The sequence below is a fragment of the Anastrepha ludens genome, chromosome 5 (genome assembly GCF_028408465.1).
Source record: "Anastrepha ludens isolate Willacy chromosome 5, idAnaLude1.1, whole genome shotgun sequence".
Classification (NCBI taxonomy): Eukaryota; Metazoa; Arthropoda; class Insecta; order Diptera; family Tephritidae; genus Anastrepha; species Anastrepha ludens.
The window spans coordinates 104,981,103-105,000,513 of NC_071501.1; the positions used below are offsets into that span (position 1 = coordinate 104,981,103).

The 19,411-nt window shown below is 37.7% G+C and overlaps 1 protein-coding gene across 2 annotated transcripts in view; it reads right to left on the reverse strand.

The window, feature by feature from the left end:
- Positions 1-1,337: 1,337 nt before the first annotated feature.
- Positions 1,338-19,411, reverse strand: part of LOC128863515 (neural cell adhesion molecule 1) — a 78,327-nt gene continuing 60,253 nt past the window's right edge. For both annotated transcript variants that reach the window (XM_054102720.1, XM_054102721.1), the window contains 2 exons: positions 11,837-12,325; positions 1,338-2,403 (listed from right to left, as the gene is read on the reverse strand). In XM_054102720.1, coding sequence (XP_053958695.1) covers positions 2,180-2,403; positions 11,837-12,325 — 713 coding nt within the window. In that variant the 3' untranslated portion in view covers positions 1,338-2,179. The remainder of the gene's footprint in view (positions 2,404-11,836; positions 12,326-19,411) is intronic.

Here is a 19,411-nt window from a genome sequence, read left to right on the forward strand (position 1 = left end):
TATAAAAAGATCGTGGAATTACAGGCCGGCGGAGTGGGGGCTACATAAAAATCGGTGCTTCATGGTTGACATGATTCCAATCCTTGTAGTGATCTAAAACAAACAAATTAAAAAAATTCTTCATTAGTTAGGATGTCGCTATCGGATTACGCCAAATCAAAAAAACAAAATCACAAAATGGCGTCAACTTGAAAAAAAAAAAAAATTTTACCCTCTTTTTTTACCTTTTCAAATTTTTTAAAAATATGTACTTCACACTTAAATTTTTCAAAATCTGAGGCAGGCGCGATAGATGTAGAATAAAAAATGTTTATCAAACTTCAAAGCGATCGGTCAAGTAGAACTTGAGATATCATGACGACTATCTCAAAAAAAGCAGTTTTGAGAAAATCGCGTTTGAAATTTGAGCAACAATTCCAATAGAATAACTAAGATCATAATATTTACTACTCTCTCTGGATTAATCGGCGATATATTTTCAGGTATATATTATAGAAGTATAAAGTATATATATATGTATAGAATAAATTAAGGTTGTGTGAGATACAAAAGATTTTCTGGAAAGACCGAGTCCTCAATCCGTCCGGCTTAGACGCCACGTCACAAAATCCACTGTATCTCCGAAAATAATCCGAATTTTGAAAAATCCGATGAACGGCATATTTTTGAAGGTCTAAACTTTGAAAATATTCTATTCTAGACCAGAATATCCCCTTAACTTCATTAGAGCTAAGCTGCATGGCGTGGATTTCTAACTCCAAGACTGCTGGACTATAAGCTATTCGCTGGCCTTCCACGTCTGCGGCTCCCTTGGGGGTTCGAGTGAATGGCGACCCTTGTTAACTCCTCATTTCCTCTGCGTAGAACCCCGCCAATTCGGATGGACCTCCAATAGTATTGGCTTCTGTTTGGTTCGGGCCCATAAGTCAGCATTGGAGATAATATTTGGCCCGAATATTTTGAGAATTTTTCGAAGGCATCTGTTAACAAAAACAATTCGCATTAGTTGTACTTAATTCCTAAGATAATTCCAAATTAAGCCATTAATCCCGATCTGTCTGGGCTCTAAGATAAATATTCGCCTGACCAAAGCTCTAAAAATCGAGTTGACAGGTTAAATCTCACCTTGGTCAGTCGAGGCGGCCATTCTATTGAAGTTATACTTTACAAATATTTCTCAATTGATTCAAATGTTTACTCCCCCTAATAGAGCGAAACTTATTGCAAATAATTGGATGATGGATTTTATAGCACCTTAAAAAGAAATTAGCATGTGACACACCCTTTATGTAAAACAAGAAGATCCGTTTTTTAAATGAAACAATATTTTTCACACATTCATTGGAATTATATTCACTTTATTTTGTTTTTTTACGAATTTTTTTTATATTTAATATTAACTAGTTTTTTAATGTTAAATAATTTAAGCTACAATAATCGTTTCTTTTTTACTTCATCATTTTCATACTTCATTGCAGTTTTGGTTTCTGGTTTCTCATTCATTTGGACTTATTCACTTACATAGTAAAATCTTTCAAGTTATTTATTTTATTTTATTTCTTTTGTTTTGTGAGTGTTTTCTGTTTTTTTCGTTACGACGCTGATGTAAAATTCTTGAAGAATTTCATTTAAAAAAGTACAAAAACGATGTTTAAATACTTGTGAATGACTCGTTAAAAACGTGTTGAAAGAAAGTTGAAAAAGGTCTTAAATGAGGGCTGAACAAACAAAGGCAATCAAGAGGAATGGACTAAATCTATCACAGAATCTGAAAGCAGTGTAATTTGTATTTTAAAGGAATGTAGCTTTCACTGTAATGCCACTGTAGCTACATAAGTGTGTGGGTATGCGTATTGTGTGGGTCTGCGTAGAGTTTTCGCAACAAATTAGGTACATAAAAACGTAACTGGAACAAATCCAGATAAAATTAATATATATCGAATATGCAATTCGGTAATCGTTAACATTTAACAACTAACATAAAATGTCTATATAACAGAGCTTTTTACTCGCTACAACTACACCAATCATTTGCTAAGGAACAAGGACAGCATGTGGCAGGTGTGGGGAGGAGGGGTAACATAAAAGTGCCCATATGCATGCAGGCAGATGCATGCACATGTGTGTGGGTACGAACATACACCTAAACATGTGTGTATATGTGCGTGTCGCATTAAACTTAAACATATGCGCTAAATTTGACATATTCGCTAAGTGAGTATCCTAAGCCAACTACTAGACATGTTTGCCAGATAATATGCGCGGCGGTTTTCCGGGCGAAATTCGATAGTGTTGCAAAAATTTTCACCGAGCTCCAATCGCTGAGACCAGCTTGATTACGCGTTGCGGCACGCACCAAATACGTGGTATTGCGATCCAAAGCGTTGAGCACAAATCGTCCACCTGCGGAAGAGTGTGAAAAGATAAGTGCGATAAATGTTAAAAAGCAGAGGATAAATGCAATAAATAATTTATGAAAAATATGTGAAAGCGAAAGATCAGTGGAACGTATTGATTGTTTCATATGCTAAATAAAGGAGGAATCATTTATGCTCTCGAAAGTTTCGAAAGGTTGGAGGTTCCATGTTATTTGCTTTAACTTAGGTACTAATTGGTAGTTATTTTCAAATACCTTCCACGCCTTAGAAAGTTTAAAAGCCTAGAAAACATATTTTATTTGTTATGTCCCAATGTACATGGGCTTATTCCGGGCAGATCTGTATTAACACATTTAGCTGTCTTTGCGGAGGACTGTTTGGAAACATTTCAATGAGGTTTCCCAATGGATGCGATCTATACAGATTTCTCTAAGGCTTTTGATAGAGTATCTCACCCAATATTAATTGCTAAGCTTGAGCGTTTCGGCTTTCACTCTCAACTTCTTAAGTGGTTAATTTCCTACCGCAATAATAGGCACTGTGTCGTTCGACTTGATAATGTATCGTCTTATTCTTTTATTGCTTTGTCTGGTGTTCCTCAAGGTAGTGTCCTAGGTCCACTACTGTTTATCCTCTTCATTAACGATATTTCTTGCAGTTTTTCATTGTGTAATTTTCTTCTATACGCGGATGATCTAAAAATCTATTATGAAATTAAATGTCCAAAAGATTCATCCATTCTCCAATGTGAGTTGAATAACTTATACGAGTATAGTTGCTGTGTGCGTAATCGTTTGTGCCTAAAACATCAGTAAATGTCTCTATACTTCGTATGCGAAGTTTTTAATGTTGTTCCAACAGCTTACTACATCTCGAACTCGCCGCTGAAGTCAATTAGTGAATTAAAGAATCTGGGTGTTTCTTTTGACTCAAAGCTCAACTTCACTACCCAGAAAAACTTTATAATTTCTAAATCGTTCGCAATGTTAGCCTTTATTCGTCGAAATAGGTTTTCGTTTTCTAATCCCTATACTCTCAAACTGTTGTACTCGTCCTTAGTTCGGTCCAGGTTAGAATACACGGTATTCGTTTGGAGACCGCTTCATGCAGTCCATATTAATAGTTTCGAGTCTGTTCAGAGAGCTTTTGTGCGTTTTGCTTTGTGCTCGATGAAATTCATTGATCCCATCCCGTCTTATCGGGCTCGTTGCTTATTAATAAATCGAATGTCCTGAGAGTCTAGGCGTGTTCTGTTATCGATGTGTTTTGTCTTCGATATTTGTGCGGGCTAAATAGATAGCCCGTATCTTCTCAATAAAATTAATTTGAATGTCCCCTCACGCATTTTCCGTTGTAATGAACTGTTTTTTGTGGATATTGCTAAAACTGTTAATGGAATGCATGCTCCTTTTAGAAGGACGCTAGCTCAATTTACTACTTCTTCCTTAGTCTTTCATTTCGCTTACTCTAAGTTTACGTTTAAGAAGTTACTTATAAGAATCTTGTCATAAGGTCTTAATTTGTATCTAACTATGTAATAGTCTGTAAGCCTCTTGTTTGTTGATTAAATAAATAAATAAATAAATAAAATAAAGATAAATATAAGGATATTAGGATAGTTAGAAAACAAACCTCTTAGATCTAATGAATTGCATGGCAAATATATGAAAAAATTACGGATAGGTATCTGATCCTTTTCCACTTTCTTTAGTTCTTCATTGTTATTCAAGAATAGCACAGAGCAGGACTTTTCCATCTTATACGGGAGTAAATGCAAATCAATGCGGATAATTCGTTGTAAAGTGGTCCGAGCAATGCCCAACTGCTGAGAACGGCGATTTTGGGATGTCCTTGGCGACGTCTCAACATTGGCCCCTACAAGAGCAATATTCTCATCCGATCGCCTTGGTCGGTTTTGATTTGGCCTCTTTGGATTAGAAAGAGCATCACCAGTCCAAAACCTTTCGTACAAACGTTTAATGGTGTTCTTAGAAGGCGCACTTTTCACATTATTTAAATTTTTATACGCACGTTGAGTTTTCACAATTGACCTCTTTTGTTGAATGTAAATTTCAACAATTTGGGAGCGCTCGCGTGTCGTGTACTGTTCCATGGTAAAAATCTGTTTGGACTGACGCTTACAACGCATTACATAAGTCGCATGGAAAATTTCTGCTCGGCATAGCACAGAGTATGAAAATGAGGCACTAGAGGAAAGAAAAAAGGGTCAGATACATATCCGTAGTTGTTTAAGATATTTTCCGTGCAATTCATGAGAACTAAGAAGTCTTTTTTTTCTAACTATCCTTAACTGTTTATACTAGTTAGGGGAAAAAAGAAATCCATTATTTCTTCGGTAGATGGCTGTAGTGATCGATATCTCGTAAAGTATCGATCAAACAATTTAAAGTTTATGCTCAGTTGTTAAGGTGATATTTCACACTAAACAAATTCCTTTGCTGTTTTTTGTTTGTTCCACTCAGTTGCGAGTGGCAGAGTGTTAACAGTTGAAGTCAACAAAGAGAAAATTCTGTACAATTTACAGTTTTTTTTTTTGATAAAGGCGAAAATTCAGGCCAGGCCGCTCGAATGGTGAATGGTATTTATGGTGCCAATACTGCAATAGTTAATTACGTGCGATTTCGGGGTTCGTCGATTCCGTTCAGGCATTTTTGATGTTAAAGACGCACCGAAAATGATGAAAGATGTCGAAAATATCGATAAAATCACAGAAATAATCGAAATTAACCGGCACGTTAGTAGTCGTAGCATCGCCCAGGAGCTAAAGATCGACCATAAATCAGTCAGCTGAATTCAAAAAGAAGCTCGACGTTTGGGTGCCACACCAATTAACACCAAAAATATGATGGATCGGATTTCCATTTGCGAAGCCTTGGCCATACGGAATGAAATCGACCCATTTCTTAAACGAATGCTGAGTGGGGATGAGAAATGGGTCACATATGACAATATTGTGTGAAGGCGCAAAGCGTGATGAAACAGCTCAAACAGTGGCCACACCAGGACTAACGGCCAGGGAGATTCTACTGTGTAGCGGCAGGCTAATCACCTACGCTGTCAGAAAAAAAATAGATTAACGAAACCAACGCAACAAGGTTGAGTCTTGTCGAGGCCCTATGCTCCCGAGTGGAGTGAACAAGGGAAAAAAATGGTGTGACTTGAAAGGAACAATTTATTATGAATTGCTTCCGCAAGGCCAACTAGAACGTTTGAAGCTAGCGATTGACCAGAAAGGACCAGAATTGGCCAACAGAAGAGGTGTTGTATTCCATCCACGTCTGTAGGGACTCGCCAAAAACTTCGGGAGTTTGGCTGGGAAATTTTAATGCCTCCTCCATATTTGCCGGACCTGGCACCAAGTGTTTACCACTTTTTTCTCTCATTGCAAAACTTCCCGAGTGGTAAGAAACTGGGTGCAAGAGAAGATTGTGAAAATCGATTACGAGAGTTTTTCGTCAATAACGATCAAGACTTCTATGAGGGAGGCACTACGAAGCTAACTTTAAAATGGCAACAAATTATGCAACAAAACGGTGCATATTTGAGCCGAATCGGACAACTCGAAACATTTTAAATAAAGTTTTGAATTTTACGCAAAAAATAATAGATTTTTTGACGTGATAACGTCTTATAATTCGATTTAGCCGGCTGCACGCACGAAAAAATGTGCCGTTACCTTGCTCATTTGTCGTTACCTTGCTCATTGTCATTACCTAGGATGAACTGCAAGCGAAAGCGCGGAACTAACGACAAAGCAAACGAAAGGCAACGTTCGACATCTTGCTCTCCCCTACTTAAGTGAGCGTATATATGTATGTATATGCGCATATGTACATATATTAATTCACGTATTTGTATTTGCATATGCCTTCTTATTGATTATTATTAATTTGATTTACTTGAAGAATTTAAAATAAAACCAAGTTGTTAATAATACCGGTTGTTTTAATGTTATTATTATTAATTTTTTTATTATATATGAAGGAAAAAATGTATGGTAATATTTACCACATACCTTATAAGATATGTTGTATACTAATATATGTACAGTGGTGGTCACGATTTTAGCACACTATACACAACCTTGACACTGTCCCACTTTCCTCTTTGCTTTTCGACAATTCACTACGAATATTTTTCTCTGGGTGTTGTTTACAATTAAAATAACAAGAACCGTTATAATCCGTAGCATTTGTTTTGCAATTTTTTTCTTAAAATTCAGTTGAGTGCAAGAGCTGCTTGTTTGAGCTGGACACGAAGTTAGCACATATCAATAAATAATTCCTCCCACTAAATTTTTTCTAAGTATTTGAACTTTATGGTAAGTTTTTATATTTTAGCTATTATGTTGATTGTAATTAATGTGAAAAAAAATATGTTAGACATGGCGAAAGGTTCTTGGTGCTCCGAAGCGCAGCGGGAAGTAATTCAACGTATGAATTCTTCTGGGAGCTCTGTGTCTGAGATATCCCGACTTCTAAGGTGTTCACGCAAAATGATTTATAATGCTCTTGCTCATATTAAGCGCCATAAGACATTTAAGAAGGTAAAACAACGCCCACGACGCCGAAAAACAACAGCTAGGGAGGATTTACTAATATGCAAAGCCTCGCGAACAGACCCTTTTAAGAGTTCTAATGCCACAAAATCGCAAGTTTTATCGGAATATGGGATAAATATATCTTCCAAAACCATTAGAAGGCGTTTAAATGAAAACGGGTTGCGTGGGTGCATAGCTCAACACAAACCTTTGCTGTCAAAAAAAAAATTTGGAGGCCAGGCTGAACTTTGCAAGGGAACATATCCATAAACCAATAAATTTCTGGAAAAATATTTTATGGAGCGATGAATCGAAGTTCTGTCGTCTCGAATCTGACGGGAAACAATATGTTTGGAGACCGCAAAATAAGGAACATGATCCTCGCTACACATTAAAAACGGTGAAGCATTGTGGTGGAAGCGTCATGGTTTGGGCATCATTTTCCTGGCGAGGTGTTGGACCCATACACAAAATAGATTCGCGTATGGATCAATATGTTTACAAAAACATACTAACTGATGTCATGATTCCTTATGCGGAGGAAAATATGCCCTTAATATGGCGTTTCATGCATGACAATGATCCTAAGCACACTTCACGATTGGCGAAGAGTTGCTTGAAGGATCACAAAATTAGTGTTTTGAAGCGGCCAGCTCAATCACACGGATCTCAATCCGATTGAAAATTTATGGAATGATGTCGAGAAGCATATTCGAGCCGTGAAACCGAGGAATTTGAACGAGTTGTGGTCGGAGATTAAGACTGCTTGGTATGGAATACCCCAAACGAGATGTGCTGCCCTAGTGGAAAGTCTACCACGGCGATGCGATGCTGTTCTCAAGAGTGATGGATATCCAACTAAATATTAAGTTTTTCTTTCACTAATGTGTTGTTCTTTGAAAATATACGAGAAATATCCATATGTGTGCTAAATTCGTGTCCTCCATTATTACAGGGTGCTTGTATTTAAACCAGTTTTAATAAGTAAGGAGAAAAAAGCAAGGTTCTGATTATAAGGCCTCTCTTTCTCCTTTCTACAAAGACCCGCCAGGGATAAATATTGCCGCTAGATTATTTGAATATAAGCAATAATCGCAAAATGAATGTCACTGCATTATAGTGTGCTAAAATCGTGACCACCACTGTATATAATAGGACTATGAATAAGTTCGTGCGGTTTTACAACAGATGGCGTAACTTGATTATTATTCCATCGATCCACATTTCCAAACATTCATTGGAGAGCTACTGTCGTAAGGCACAAACGTCAGTATACGTTTTTTATTTGAAGCGTAAACAACAATATTTTTACCACACTTGAAAATGTCGAATTTCGTGCCAAATAATGTGTTTTTGCGGGGAATTCTTCTTCATTATTTTAATATGAAGAAAAAAGCAGCCGAAAGTCATCGTATCTTGGTGGAAGTTTATGGTGAGCATGCTCTATCTGAGCGAACGTGCCAGAAGTGGTTTGCACGCTTTAAAAGTGGTGATTTTGGCTTGGAAGACGAAGAACGCGAGGGTGCGCCGCCAAAGTTCATGGATACCGAATTGGAGGAATTGCTCGATCAAGATCCGGCTCAAACGCAAGAAGAGGTTGCAAAAACTTTGGGAGTTGATCAATCAACCATTTCCAAACGTTTAAAAGCCATGGGAATGATCCGAAAGGTAGGCCATTGGGTGCCGTATGAATTGAAGCCAAGAGACGTTGAACGCCGTTTTATGGCATGCGAACAACTGCTTCAACGGCACAAAAGAAAGGGTTTTTTGCATCGAATTGTGACTGGCGATGAAAAGTGGGTCCATTACGACAATCCAAAACGTCGGGCAACGTATGGATACCCTGGCCATGCTTCAACATCGACGTCGGCGCAGAATATTCATGGCCTGAAGGTTATGCTGTGTATCTGGTGGGACCAGCTGGGTGTTGTGTATTATGAGCTACTGAAACCGAATGAAACGATTACGGGGGATGTCTACCGACGACAATTGATGCGTTTGAGCCGAGCACTGCGAGAAAAACGGCCGCAATACGCCGATAGACACGACAAAGTTATTTTGCAACATGACAATGCTCGGCCACATGTTGCACAAGTGGTCAAAACATACTTAGAAACGCTCAAATGGGATGTCCTACCCCACCCGCCGTATAGTCCAGACCTTGCGCCATCCGATTACTATCTCTTCCGATCGATGCAACATGGCCTGGCTGACCAGCACTTCCGTAATTACGATGAAGTCAAAAAATGGATCGATTCGTGGATTGCGGCAAAACCGACCGAATTTTTCACAAAGGGAATCCGTGAATTGCCAGAAAGATGGGAAAAAGTAGTAGTAAGCGATGGACAATATTTTGAATATTAAATTTGTAACCATTTTACGTCAATAAAGTTTCAAATTTCGAAAAAAACCGCACGAACTTATTCATAGTCCTATTATATAAACATGCATATACATATACAATTTCGCGAAATTTTCAAAAAGAACAAATCTATATGTAAAGATGCATACAAATCATATGGACATATCAAATATACGAATCTATTCCGTACGCAAGCAAATGTAAGCTAATGTGCTTGAACTGCAAGCGAGAGGGCGGAACGAACGACAAAGAGCACAATCGGCCCCCGCGTTCGGCAACGTTCGACATCTGGATCTGTCCTACATGAGTGACAAGAATGATAGAAAGAAGATTGCGCCCATCAGAGCGTACGTGACGTCACGTTTGCTGAGTTATGCAGTATTGCCAACCATTTGCTCTTCGCAATAAATTTAGTGTTTTTTTATACCGAAAATGCGACAATTTTTAAGTTTGGTTTCTTTTTGTTTTTAATTTAAGGCTACCGAAACTTTAGGTTAAAAAACAGGCTATATTATTAAACGAAAAAAGGTTAAAAAAGGTCACTCTGAGAAGATTTTAGTGCTAATGAAAATTTTTTTACTCTTATAAAATTTGATAATTTGAAAGTGCAAATTTAATTTTTGGCTCCATTTAAGGCTATGCAAAAATATTAAATGCCCCTCTCTCAACACTTCTTAAGATTGAAAACCTTTTTACACATTTTAAAAAGCCTTTGAATTTATTGAATGCAAATTAAAACCATAGAGGTGTAATCGTTTCTTCCGGTCATCAATCCTTAGTGAGACATAGAGCATCAAGAGGTGTATTCATAGTAAAAATAAGCAACAAAATACCAGAAAATACTAAAGATAAATATAGCAAAAAAGTCGTTCCCTTAACAAAAGAGTCTCGCTTAACAAAAAAAACTCATAAGTTAAATTGTACATAAGCATAAGACATTTATTTAAAAAAAAACGCACATTCTACAGACAATTTGTCACGCATACAAAGTTCTTTAAGTAACACAATAAAAATTTCGTGTTTTATTTTCTTTAAATGGGCATTTAGTGCGTTTTTATATCCAAAGCTAGGCAACTCTGCAGTAGCGAGAGAGAGATTTGACTGCCGAAAGCAGAAGAGCACCAACAACACCGGCAATCGCGGGCAATGCCACCAGATGTTAAAAAAAAGTAAAGCTAAATAAAACTGAGTGAATTATTTAAATAATTATTAAAAAATGTATATTTTACAAAATTATAAACATGACATTTTAATTACAATAGAACAGCTAGAAAAATGTCATGAAGAAAGAACTAAAACTCCGAGACAAAAAATAATAAAAATAACGAAAAAAAAATGCTAAATCAAGTTACGAAAATGGTAATCTGGCCATACTGGAGCTTAAATCACGTAATTAGTTGTCAAATTCGCTGAACGCAAAGTAACGGGACCACGATAGGCGCCATCTGATTATTCTTTCCATCATGCTTGAGTGAGCATATATATGTATGTATATGTATGTATATGCGCATTTGTATATAAATTCACATATTTGTATTTGCATATGCCTTCTTCCTGTGTGCATGGTAATGAACCATTTCTCTGTTGAGAATAGGACGATGATAGAAAAAGTAGGAAATGAAAGGGAGTGTTTCGAGTGTAAAGTGTCTTGAAAAAGGCAAATCGATGATGGTGCCTCTTAGTGTTGTTGACTTTTTAACGTCTGATGCACAATCGAAATTGAAGATATCTTTCATGAATTTGATAAATGTTTCGTCATTTTTCACGTTTGTTTAAATGTAACTTGACCTATTCCATTGCAATTCCATTTACCTCCTCCTCTATATCCATACAAAATATCTATCAAACAAATAAAATTAGAATTTTGTTTTGAAAATTGCAACCATTCCATCAATATTTTCTTATGACGTTGTCACGTTAAACTATCGTCAGTAAACCGACTTTACAGACAACCTCTTTTCTTCTAACCATTTTGGATTTGATAGTCAACCAAGACTTGCTCTATGTGTTTGTATTGCAGGCCAGCTCTAATGTTATCTCTCTGACCGTTCGCTGAAGCAATGCATCGTTTACTTTCATGTCTGAAACTATTTGTTAGCCTAAAACCTTCCTTAGGAAACCTTCTTATGGAGATTTTCGAAATCATTTCTTTAGCACAGCGAATCCTAAGTGAATTTGCATACATAAAGGAAGGCGTATTCTTTTTCATGTTCATAAGAAAATATATGGAATGTACAGTTTGCTAATTGCATGTATTTCCGTGCGTTCAAGTTTAGTACCCTAGCAGAAGCAGCGGTAAAAATAAAAGCATCACAGAAACTGTCAAAGCTACCGCTCTTCGCATACTATTTCAGCTTACTGAAAGTGCACATGTCATATCGAGGCATTGACTCCGTTTCGTCAGGTTTCGTCTTATTTTACATAAATACCAAACTCTTTAAAGCAATATTTTTTCTTTTCAATTTAACTTATTTTACTATTATTTATACCTGTAAACTTCATAAATAACCGTAGCTATCTGCTAATCGAACTTACCTCGATGGAAATGGAAATCCTTGTGCTTAGCATAACTCCAATTGCCCGCACTGTGCTTAAAATCGCCTTCACTCATATACTGCACACGATAGCCGAATGTACGCATATTTTCCTCAACATTCGTATATTTCTCCGATCTAATATCGAGGTCGAAGCCATCGGTGAATGCACGTCGCAACTGAAAGCGAGACGGTCCACTAGGCTTCTGTCCTTTACGCAGCTTCACTATGCGCTCCAACATGCCCAATGGATTGGCAACTTTGCACTTATAATCGCCGAGTTGTGATTCATTTCGGACATGTATCTGTAGTGTTGAACCGTAATCGGCATAGAAAATGCGATAATTGCGTCCGGTAATGGCCCGACCCTCGTGCACCCAGGTAAACGAAGGTGGTGGCTCACCCATTGCATCGCACGAAATATTCACCATACCACCAATATACGCATATTGAACCAATGAAGTGTCATTATCAAACCAGTGCGGCTTATCTAGGGGAGGCAAAGTAAGGAGAAATATGTAGAGATGTGGTTGTGCGATGACAGAGGCAGAATGAAGAAGAGCGATGGAATTAATTGAAGTGAATGCTAGTTTCGAGAGTATTGCAAATATGATTAGGTGAGATGTGTAGGTGTACATACATATATACATAGTATTGGAAGTGCGTGCGTTGGCGGCATAGAGGTAATGCAAAGTGAGAGTTTGGGCAGATATTTTTAATTTTTATGATGTTTGAGCAATGCTTTGATGATTTTGTAAATTTATTAAATGCATACTTTTAGCAAACGCACACACACATACATGGATACTCTATTTTGAGGTTAGCTGTACGTGTACATATTTGTACACACGAGTATGTGTCTGTGTATGAAATCCATTTGGCATTAGTCAGTTAGCTAAACAAAATTCGCATACCTTGAATTCCTCTTCAGTTTATTCAACTTTCAAATCGCACTACACTCGCACAGTACGCCCATGTGGAAAAATCTGGAGTAGTGAAGCAAACGTCTGATGCAGCACTTATACTCATAACTACTTTATTTCGTTCTAGTTCAACAGGTAAGAAACAAGCTAAATGTGGTGCTATTAAAAAATAAATAACTCTTTTTTACCACCAACTTAAATCAATGGAAAAATAGGGATAAAATTATGAATAATACGAATTTTTGAAAATAATTATCGTTAGCTATTTCGAAGATAGTCTGCCAATGTCGGGAATGATAGAATAGGCCTCTTCCATTCGCCACTTCTCTGCGCGACTCACTTAACGAAAAAATTTTATGTGAAAGCAACAACAAAGTTATCGAGCAAGATTCACCGCTAGCGAGTAAGGTTATACTTCAAGGATGACAGATTACCAGGCTTGCTATTTAGTTATGGTGAAAAAAATGTGAGGGAAACTTTGGCTGACACGTCACTTGAGAGATTCAGCAGCCGAATTCTGTATGATCATTTCACAAACATTTACACACTCGTCTACACACATATACAATCGTCCAATGAGTCGTTCTTCAGATGTCAAGGAAGTGTTGCAATTGGTTGATTTGTTTTTGTGTATAACTAGCACAATCTCAGTTTTTTCGCAAACAAACCGTTTCGTGAGCTAAGAGACATCAACCCATCAGCTAATTTTGCCAAATTTATTCAGAGACGATTAACAGTCTGCTCGTAGCACAACCTCTAAAAATCTTTTCACCATGATTATACCTCATAAAACTGGTATAACTCACTATTTTACAAACAAATGTAATTTTAGGCAGCTCTGTTCCAGCGTTGCCAAGATAGGTTCATTTATACCAGTTACTTCATCTATTCGCCACTTGCTAACGCTGGGTGAAAAGAAGAGGCCTAATATAAGATTACGCAGATTTCAGGGAAAATGTGGCTGTTACGTCATAAGAGATTTGACAGAGAGAGAGGCGAATGGAATGGCAAGAAAATGTGTAAAGTGAGGTTAGTTGCATACAATCAACCTTCCAATCAGTATTTAATCAGACCATAGATAATAAGATGCGAAACTGTTTCATTTTGTGTGAGAGCGTGCCCAGAAACTCTTTTCAATACTTGGCAGCATTGCCAAGCCCTGGGCTGATGAACAGCTGATAGACGAAATGACGAGCTGCCAGAAGTAAGACACCAAAAATAAATGGCAAAACAGTTTGTTTTTACGTTAATGGTAAAATGTCGCAATTTAAATATTTATAATTATTTATTTTAAAATAATTGCAATTGAAACGAAATAATATAAATCAAGAATTTTTAGAATTTTCCAAAATCTCTTATATCTTTTTCGTCTTCATACATAACGATTTTTTATGGCCGGAATTAGATGGTATTGATCTGAACAACGTTTATTTTCAACAAGACGGCGCTACGTGCCACACCAGCAACGAAACCATTGATCTTTTAAGGGAAAAGTTTCCGGACCGTGTTATCTCTCGAAGATGTGATCACAATTGGCCACCGAAATCTTGTGATTTAACACCTTGTGACTTCTTTTCTTTGGGGCCACGTGAAAGAGAAGGTTTACACCAACAGCCCAGGGTCGATTCAAGACCTCAAATATGGAATTCGTGAGGCTATCGAGGACATAGAGCAGCCACGTTGCAATTCGGTTATGGAAAATTTCATGAAAAGGATATTATCCTGTAAGCGTGGTCGTGGTGGTCATTTGCCTGATATTATTTTCCACTATTAATGGCATACCTTCTTCTTTATAATGCAATAAACATCCGATCATTTATATAGGGTGGGCCATGTAAAATTTGCTTTTTGAATCGGCTATAAAAAAACCAATCAATATTTTTTCAAGCTTTTTTTTTATTTTGAAGATTCAACATTGTCATTTATGAATGAAAAATAAAATCGTTCAAATGACTGCCACGACTGGCTTTACAGTAGGCCATTCGATCAACCCAATTTTTAAGCACATTTTCGATTGTTTGGGCTCCAATTTCATGAAGGGCAACTTCGATTTCGTGTTTTAAAGCATCAATCGTCTCTGGATGGCTCGCATAGCATTCGTCCTTAACGGCTCCCCACAAAAAATAGTCCAACGGGCTTAAATCACAGCTGCGAGGCGGCCAATTAATATCGAAATTCAAAACGGGAACCAAAAGTTCGAGTGTAATTTTGGCAGTGTGACAAGTTGCACCGTCCTGTTGAAACCAAATATCGTCCATGTCATCCTCTTCAATTTTTGGAAACAAAAACTCGTTGAGCATGTCATGGTAACGCTCGCCATTTACTGTAACCGCGGAAGAAGAAGACGACTCACCACTTTGGAAATAGGTTTTCAATATTTCCCAATTTTGTTCAAGCGTATAGCGTCCCATTTCGTAAATGTCAAACCTTTAAGTAAATTATGAACTCATTTGACATGTCATTTGTGTTACCATTCTCAAAAAAATAGGTGGTTCAAAAAGCAAACGCCATATGGCCCACCCTATATTAAAAAATAGCATTTTTCTTTGAATTTCAAAATAACACCTCTTATTGGAAAACTCTTTATTTATACTGATTGCATACTGGGGAACCGCGCTCTAAATACTAGCCTTAATGGTGGTGTGGAAACTGAAAATTCCCAATTTTTGTTTAAAAAATACCTATTCCGTGCATCTTCCGTTGTGGCATTACAGACGAATGTTATAAAAAATGCACATTATTTCAGCGCTCTCACGAGAAAAAGAGTTTCGCATCTAGTTATCTATGGTTCAGACAGCAAGAAAGTAACATGAACAATGGCTGCGCTAATTTTTTCGTATATCACCAACACAATCTCGTAAACAAATCACTATCACTTCGTCTCAAAGTCGCGGAGAGCCGGTTAACGGTCTGTTGTGAAAATCGGAGAGTCAGTTTGTTGTAAGTTTAGTTCAAGATTTTTTGTGAGAGCAAACTTTAAAATCGACGCAACAATGCAAAGTTAGATTAGGTTAATGTAAACAATGCAAGAAAGGAGAAATGCGCAATTGAAATAAATTTATGAAATATAACTAATATTGATTTTAATAAGAATAAGCTAACAATTTTTGAACTTTTTATAAGTTGTGTGGGCATTGGCGCTCCATCACCAAGCATGATCATATCCACAATATACTTGTTTTTTGTCACAAAACAGTAAGTGTTTATGTAGTTTTTTGAAAAGTAGTAAAGTCTATGTGGATTAGCCAATTGTTGAACTCAATACGACAAAGTGAAGACGATTCTTTGAAAATTTTGGTTCTCGTATGACAGACTTGATAGTAGCCGGGCTCATGGTGGACATTTAAATTATTCCATTTTCGCATATTTCGTATAATTGTCAAGAGCCGTACTTTGAATAAAAATAGTGAAAACTAAAAGATTTAAAATTTAAATTTTTTTTATTTTAAAACAACCAGAACGTCAGAAATCATAAATTATTAAGCATTGAAATTCAAAAATAACTGCAAAATTCCTATACACAGGGTGGTTAGTAAGTGAAAATGAGCGCAAAACTATTTAACTCTCAACAAATGAGCTGATTCATACAAATTCACGGAGAACGTGTTTGTCGGTTCACGGACTTCGTAATCTTCTGTATTCTCTCATGCTATACTCTATCATCATATACGAGTATTCCTTTGTTATATGGAGTTCTCTCATACTCGAAATTACTTTCTTACAGATCTAAGCTTTTGGGTATAGTACTGGGACTGAAATATCGAAAAACGAATGCAGAGCGTACTATCCTCAACTATCGAGTTTACTACTAAATAGTTCCAAACGAGATCCAAAATGGAGTACACGGTGGAAAATTAACATTTCCTATGAAACTCCTATTGAAAATTTATCAGTGCTTTATATTTACAAGTATATGCGAAATTGAAAAGGCGCTCGTACCATTAACCGTACCAAATCCGCTAAAAACATAAAAGTTCGCAACTAGCGAATTTTCCAACAGGGTCAATTTCAAAGTATTTACATACACATAAAAATGTATGTATGTATATGTGGTACTGAACTCTCAACCCTTTCTAGCGGGGATTTAATGCAAAACTTCTGCTGCAAATAGTTTGCTAAAAACTTTTGCTTCAGGCACCAAAATGCAATTCCGCCCACATTTTGTAACTTTTGCATTCCCCCTCGCTTCACTTATTCCGATTGCGTATAGCATTGCATATACGAGTAGTAAGTAATAGCAGAGCAACATATCGTTTTGCCCAATCCAATCAATTTGAATAGTGGTTAGTGCAATCCAAGCCCAGCAACGCAGCAACGATGGAGTAGAAAGGAAGATGCTAAAGGTGATGGTGGTGTCATTGTTGTTGTTGCTGGTGGTGGTCTTAGAGTAACTGCTAGTTAGTGCGTACTGGAAATGCAAAATGCGCTTTCCTGCTAAAGTGAAGTAGAACGCCACCCTCTAATACCAACTAACCTTCATCCATTTCCAGTTGCTCACTCTCCTTGGCACCCTTTGATTATGTCAAAGTAAGTGGAGGAGCATTTGGCTTTAAAGTTTCAGTTTCAATTCATTAGGCAAATGCGTTGGGGGCACTGTTGCCGGCTTGCGTGCCTGCGTGCCAGTCCGTAAGCCTTTGGTCTGTCCGCTTATCCGTCGATTGATGCCTTCATTCGTTCCTCTATCGCTTGTTTACTTTTAAACTCCGTACTTCAACAAAAAAAAAAAAACAAAAAGAACAGAACGAGAACTAACAAAGAGCAATATTTTCAAATCCATTCCATTTTGTTCTATAGTTTCAAAAAGTGCTAAGGAAGCTGCAAATTTGCTGGCAATTAAAAGCATATTTGAGGATAAATCAATTGGCTAAATGCATTTGGAAATGTTTTATGTGCGTATGTGGAGAAGGAAACAATAAAAAAGAGAAAGGCTTTCGCACATTTTTTTAAATGAAAAAAAAAAAACAAAACTAAGGTATATTTTTTTGAAGTAGCTAACATTCTAAAGCCAAATGTTTCACTGCTATTCGATATGCAAATGGAAAATCGTGGTTTGTTTTCAGCATTTGAAGCTGTAACTTTTTCAACTAGCCACAACTTTTTCCCAACTTTCTGACAGTATGCGTGCCGAGGTCGAAAAAAAGGTAGCATCACGAGTAGTCGTAAGAACGGAAATGCTGCTTAGCCAAGTCATGCTTCATTCGCCGGCGTTGGTAGAACTCAAAAGGATTAGTGTCTGGGAATAATATTCAATTTTAGTGATGTCAGAGTGGCATTAACGACCTGATCAATAAATGACCGAGCGAGGTCATGCTGAGAGCACATTCTACAAATGGCTTACTGCGGGCTGGACTGAGAAAACTTCTAGGCAACCGATGACACTATCCGACATCCTTGTTCGACTGTGTGCAATTACGAATACCAATACGTCATCAAAAGCCAGGCAAAGTGCAAATATGTACTTTACATGCCTCTCGACCAAAATTTAAACTGAGTTCCATCAAATTCAAAGACGGGGAACCTTCAGTATACGACAAACTGCCGCAGAATCACGAACTTTGTTTGAAAATTGCAAACCTATTAATTGGATGTAATCAATGTGGCTTTTAATCTGGCCAATCTGGCATTAAGCGTATACTCATAAAATACCAATTTTTGAAAGTCGACCGAGGAAGAAGATTAGCTTACACTAGCTAACTGGCTTCTGGAGCAAGCAGTTAAAATGGGTATCCCTTACAATATATTTATACACGGTTTGATTGAAAAGTAATGAGCCTTCCCGCGCGGAGCGTCTGCCAAGCGAACAACCGAATCGGCTGGGGGGGGAAAATTATCGTAGGACCTTCACCTTCCACTAGAAACCGGTCCCAGTTCGCTGGCAACAGCGGTGCAGTCAACATCGCTCCGCGCGTGAAAGCTGTTTTAAAAGTGTGTTAGGATTTTGCAGTGGCGAAAATGCAGCGATCGTTGGAGCAACGTTACTCGATAAAATTTTGCGTAAAGCCAAACAAAGCGAGTACCGAAACCATTTGGCTACTCAAGGAGGCTTACGGGGACCAATCTCTGGCCAGTGCTCAGGTAAAACGGTGGCACAAGTCGTTCAAGGAAGGCCGGGAGGACGTCGAAGACGAACAGCGATCTGGAAGGCCTTCGACGACAATGCGCCGGCGCACACCGCCTTCCTCTGCACCTTTCGATTGGCCAAGATGGGGGTTCCGTGCTTCCCCACCCTCCCTACAGCCCAGATCTGTCCCCTCCGGACTTCTTCTTGTTCCCGCGCCTGAGAAGAAAGCTGAAGAGGAGGCGTTTCAACTCCATCGAGGCGATCTAAAAAACTGCGACAGCCGAATTGAACGCGATTCCGGCGGATGAGTTTAAAAAATGTTTCCTGTAGTGGAGGGACCGCTCCCAGCGGTGTTTTGACGCTCAAGGGTCCTATTTTGAAGAATATTAGTTGTATAAGCCAAAAGGTTTAATAAAACTGCTTTAACAAAATAAGGCTCATTACTTTTCAATCAAACCCTGCATTGTAATTGTTGTAATCAACCGGAGAAAAAGAAAACTATCTTCCACTTCCTCTGTGAATGCACTGCTCTATGGAAGGTGAGAAGGCCGCTTTTGGAAAACATGGCACTACTGACTGGTATAGACTTAAT